Source organism: Bidens hawaiensis, unplaced genomic scaffold (genome assembly GCF_021521415.1).
Source record: "Bidens hawaiensis isolate Kalapana, Puna unplaced genomic scaffold, B.hawaiensis_p1.1 tig00011744_1, whole genome shotgun sequence".
Lineage (NCBI taxonomy): Eukaryota > Viridiplantae > Streptophyta > Magnoliopsida > Asterales > Asteraceae > Bidens > Bidens hawaiensis.
The window spans coordinates 3,797-8,943 of NW_027491930.1; the positions used below are offsets into that span (position 1 = coordinate 3,797).

The 5,147-nt window shown below is 35.3% G+C and overlaps 1 protein-coding gene across 2 annotated transcripts; it reads left to right on the top strand.

Annotated features, from left to right (window-relative positions):
* The first annotated feature begins 2,019 nt into the window (after positions 1 to 2,019).
* On the top strand, positions 2,020 to 5,147 carry LOC143538884 (BTB/POZ domain-containing protein At3g50780-like). 2 transcript variants are annotated; one of them, XM_077032328.1, is made up of 3 exons: positions 2,020 to 2,266; positions 2,351 to 3,053; positions 4,197 to 5,147. In XM_077032328.1, the coding sequence occupies exons 2-3, from the start codon at positions 2,427 to 2,429 to the stop codon at positions 5,145 to 5,147; spliced, it is 1,578 nt and encodes a 525-aa protein (XP_076888443.1). In that variant the 5' UTR covers positions 2,020 to 2,266; positions 2,351 to 2,426. The 2 variants fall into 2 exon arrangements, with proteins under 2 accessions (XP_076888443.1, XP_076888445.1); XM_077032330.1 differs by having other exon boundaries at positions 2,020 to 2,242; positions 2,410 to 3,053.

Sequence of the window (5,147 nt, forward strand, 5' to 3'; positions counted from 1 at the left end):
TCGTTCAAGAAAATTTGAGGTAACCGGGATTTATGAATTGGATTGGTCAACCTGCTTAGAACATAGTACATACTTCATTTAAATCCACACAATGTGCACATGACAACTATGTGTTTCCTCATATCTAAGCATTATTATTAGTATTAAATTATTAACCAATTGCCTTCACCTTCAGTCAACATACCACACTTTTATATAACAAAACAACCCACTATTTTAATCAAATTCTTTGTAACGATAAGATAAAAACAATTACATTAAACGTAGTTATTGGAATCCTTCTAAATGTCTACAATCAAGTTACACAAACTTAAAACATATTGCTTGAAGAAACCATTTCATTTAGACATTCAGTGTCTGGTCAAAGCCGAGTCAAAGTTGAGCAAAGTCTTTCTATATCTTACTTGGTATAGCTTTGTGATTATGACACTTTATCCCGCTAACCAAAGGGGTAAGATAAATCGTAAAATCTGTGGTGAACATCTACCCTCTAAAAGATTATGATAGAAAACCAGTATAAACAAAATTTGAACATGAAACCTCTGTTAAAGGGTAATTCGATAATCAAATGCTTATCACAGACATTACTTTAAACCTGTACTATTTCCACTTTACTAATCAAGATCAACATCAAATATGAGTCATGAATAATTAATAAGATAAAAAGATATATCTTCTTATATCAAATGATCCATAGAGAAGAAGTAACATGATCTAAGTTGTTTTATTCTACTCGTTGACATGACCTGAAAAAATATATAAAATATCATATTATATACTTGATATTCATTGTAAATTAAAATATATTTTTAAAATACAGAAAGAACTTGAATTAAAAAAGAGAAACAGATTCTTGAAAAGGTTGACATTTACAAGCAAATGCCACCATTATCAGCTGAAAGTCTGTCCATTTGTTCTGTTTTTTCTTTAATAGTTGTATTAGATCTTAAGATACTTATTGGTTATTAATAAACAGACTTATATGTACTTTTAAAAAGGAAAGAAAGAATGGTGACGCCAGATTGTAGAGGTTATTGAGATCTTGACAGGTGTGTGCGTGATATTTTGCAACCATTTTGAAAGATTTTTATGTTTTTTTTTCCACTAATGAAGGGCCTAAGTTGTAAACTTCTATGGCCAAAATGCCAATGTCATAACTAGGTAAGGGTTTTATACGAGTCATGTTAAAAGATTGACAAGTCGGATTTTATACAAACTAAAACACGGCACAAATTGAATAATATACATTACCCTAACATAATATGAATTCTTACGTATTGACATGAGCACGACACGTCCTGAAGTTTTATTTTGTTTTAAATCCTTATACATATTATGATATTAATGCCCTGAATTTCAGGTTTATGATAAAATAAATCACATGTGTATAAAATAAGCATGTTTAAAAAGAATTAATGTCTGTTATCCTTTTCTTTTATATTTTATAGTTTGACATAAGATATCTAATCGTTTTAAGTTATAACGTTAAAACACATATAAAGACAGACGGGTTAAGTTATTATTCAATCTACAAACCCGACGGGTTGACAAGCACAACACCTTCACATGATTCACTAGAAACTAATCAAAATCCATTTATATACTAAAACAAAACTCATAAATTTAAAGATTGTAACTAAAGTCTTAATCTTTTAATCATTTAAGTGTCCTTGAATCTTGTTTAGTGAAGATGGAGACAGTTTGAAAGCAAAGGAAGTGAAAACAGGATTGACAGAACCCATCAGCCAGTCAGTGTATGCTTATGTTTAAAGAGAACAGTGATGATGTGCCCACACACCCTAATTAAAAATCAAAAGCTGAAACAGTTACTGAAAAAGCATCACTCTTCCTCTTTTATCTTTTCTTTGGGGTCATTCTGTTCCTTCTTTCAGACGGTTCATAATATACAATTTGGATTCTGTAATCATTTCCACCTCTTTAATCTCCATTCTTTTCCTGCTTTCTCTTGCTTTACATCACTATCTCTTTATCATCTCTTTCTAGGGTTTCCAGATCCACATTCATCTCTAATTATTGAAACCCACCAAGAAAAATGAAGAAAGTTTGATTCTTTCTTGGAAATTTGTTGTTAATTTCCATATTTAAGCTTAGTTTCTTGAAACCCACCAAGAAAAATTGATACTTTCTTGAAATTTTGGTGTTAATTTGCATCTTTCTACTCAGTTTCTTGAAACCCACCAAGAAAAATGAATAAAGTTTGAAGCTTTCTTGGGAATTTGGTGTTAATTTGCATGTTTCTGTTCAGGTTTCTTGAAACCCACCAAGAAAAATGGATAAAGTTTGAAGCTTTCTTGGAAATTTGTTGTTAATTTTGCATATTTTCATTCAGTTTTCTTAAAACCCACCAAGAAAAATGAATAAAGTTTGAATCTTTCTTAACAATTTGAGGTCTGAAGTGTGATGAAATGGCAGAAATTAGGGTTAAGAAAGTGGAGCAAGGGCAAACCAAGATTAGAAATGTACCAATTGCAGTAACCCCAGAAGGGTTTTGGTGTTGTCCTTCACCTGTTATGTTTCAAAAAACCCTCAAATCACAACACCCTCTAAACAAACCAAGATCATCATCTTCTCCACCCACCAAACCCTCATCTGACCACAAAAAACACTCTCAAGAGCTCGAAAAGAAATCATCACGTGCATCTTCAAAGTCAGAAACTGTTGTGAGTGAACCACCTGTGCTTGGTGCAGCCATTGTGGCCGAAAGGACGGCTGCAAGACAACCGAGCACCGAAAACTTGCCACGGAAGGTATCGATTGAGTTCGGTGAACCCGGAACAGGGGATTTGAAAGTTGTGTTGTTTGGTAAACAAGGGTTTATTGTGAAACTGAGTGTGCATAAAGTTGTTGTTGAAGAAAACAGCTTGTTTTTTGCTCAGAAGTTATCGGCTCAGCATCCGAGCTTTCATTGTATTGAGATTGATGATTGCGAGGATGTTGAAACATATGTTGAGACTGTTGGTTTGATGTACTGTAAGGATTTGAAGCAGAGGTTGATCAAACAAAGTGTTTCGCGTGTGCTTCGGATTCTTAAGGTAATCAATCTGTTCTTGTTTGTATTTGAATGCATTTACATTTGAAGTTTGATCTCTATTTAATTCGATTTAGAGTCGTTTAGATTTGTGTTTTGCAAGTGATCATGTGAATTGTGATGACATTTAGTTTTTATATTAAACGGTTTGCGGTTTGACTGATAACGCAGCTTGCTTGCTTGCATACCATCTTCCTGTAATGTTTGTGAGTATAGATGAGGTTATGACGAAAGATAATATTAGTCTTTATTACATTTGACCAATGAGTTTCTGCAGTTAATTGAAGTAGTTGTCTAGATGAGGATTGGTTGACTTATGAGTTATGACTTAATAGCATTAAACATTTTCTATATGCTGACGAGATGTCGATATATACTTTCTTTGTGTTAAAATGATATATTCGTATGATTATCACCGATTGATAACATTTATGCATGCTAATAATCAAGATTGCAAAGGTTTTTAAGTGAAGCTACACGGTTGAGCGATCTTGTAACACTTAATATCTCACTTCATTTATGCTCAATTTAGCATAGAGTTGCTAACTGAATTTATTAGTCGATTCAGTGGTTCTATTTAATTCGGATCAGTGAAGCTTAATTTAAAACGCGTTTTGATGTTTTTTTGGTTAGTTTCCATACTTGGTAAAATCTGTATAGTTTAACGGCTAACATAGTTTGTTTTGGGCTCAAACTGAAACAAAAACCAAAAATTCGGTTGTTGAGTTTTAAAAACTGTTCGGTTTCGGTTTTTTCGGCTTTGGTTCTCGGCATTTTGTTTAGTTTTTACCATTTGGGCTAAAATTTTTTGGCGAAAAAACTATTGGCCCAAAATAGTGAATTTGGGCTTAAAAGTTTTTGTTGGTTAACATTTAATTGATTGATATATATTTGGGCCAAAATATTTGGGTTACTCATTTATTAAATTCTTATAAATTACTTATCATTTATAACTAAATATGAAAATCCATTAATTCGGTTCGATTCAGTTTTAATTACATGCAACACCAAAACCAAAACCAAAACCAAACCCGAAACTTGGTTTTTATGAAAACATAAAACCAAACCGTCGGTTTTTGTTTGGGGTTCGGTTTTTTGATTCTATTGAACTTCCTTAATTTATGTGTCTTTTAAAAACTAATTGTAGGTCGCAGAGCAACTCGGGTTCAAGACATGCATGGAATCATGTTTGGATTTCCTTGAGGCAGTCCCATGGGTAGGAGAGGAAGAAGAAGAACGGGTTGTGTCCTCGGTTTTACGTCTCCAATCCGAAGGAATTGGCGTCAACCCAATTCTAAAACGGGTTGCGTCTGATGTTTCCAAACCCGCTAACGACACCCTTTCTCACGTCCTCCAACTAGTCCTCAAAAGCACCGAAGAAAAAGGGCGTCGCGAGATGAAATCAATCGTCTTGAAACTCTTACGAGAAAATAATAAGTCTAACCCGAGCTCAACCTCGACCTCGGCTGACCTCTGTAACGACACCATTTACGCCTCGTGCACGACCTGTCTGGGCTCGTTGTTGACCTTGTTCCGACAAGTGGCACAACCAGACTTTACAGAACAATCGATTGAAGTCAAAGACCCGGTGGTCAAACAAATGGTTATCGAAGCCGATAACTTGTCATGGCTACTTGATATATTAGCTGATCGACGCACGGCTGATGAGTACGCCATCATGTGGGCTAGCCAGCAAGAGTTAGCTGGGCTGCACTCACGGGTGCCAATAGTGTACCGACACCACATTAGTTGTATAACCGCGAGGCTCTTTGTTGGGATCGGAAGAGGTGAAATATTATCGAGTAAAGACACCCGCCACTTGTTGTTAAAGACTTGGTTACAACCGTTGATTGATGATTACAGCTGGCTGCAACACGGGTGCAAGTCGTTTGATCGGAAGGTTGTGGAGGAAGGCATCGGGAGGACCATATTAACACTTCCGCTCGAGGAGCAGCAGATTGTGATGCTCGGATGGTTAAGTAGTTTCTTGAAAGCAGGTGATAACTGCCCGAATCTTCAGAAAGCGTTTGAGGTATGGTGGCGTAGGACATTTGTTAGACCTTATGTGGAACAAAGCAACTCGCAACCGTTGGATTAA

Excerpts from the sequence above, each read along its gene's own strand:
- LOC143538884 (XM_077032328.1), top strand. The coding sequence starts at position 2,427 with ATGGCAGAAATTAGGGTTAAGAAAGTGGAGCAAGGGCAAACCAAGATT. Across the intron at positions 3,054-4,196 it reads GTGTGCTTCGGATTCTTAAG|GTCGCAGAGCAACTCGGGTT; the intron begins GTAATCAATCTG and ends AACTAATTGTAG.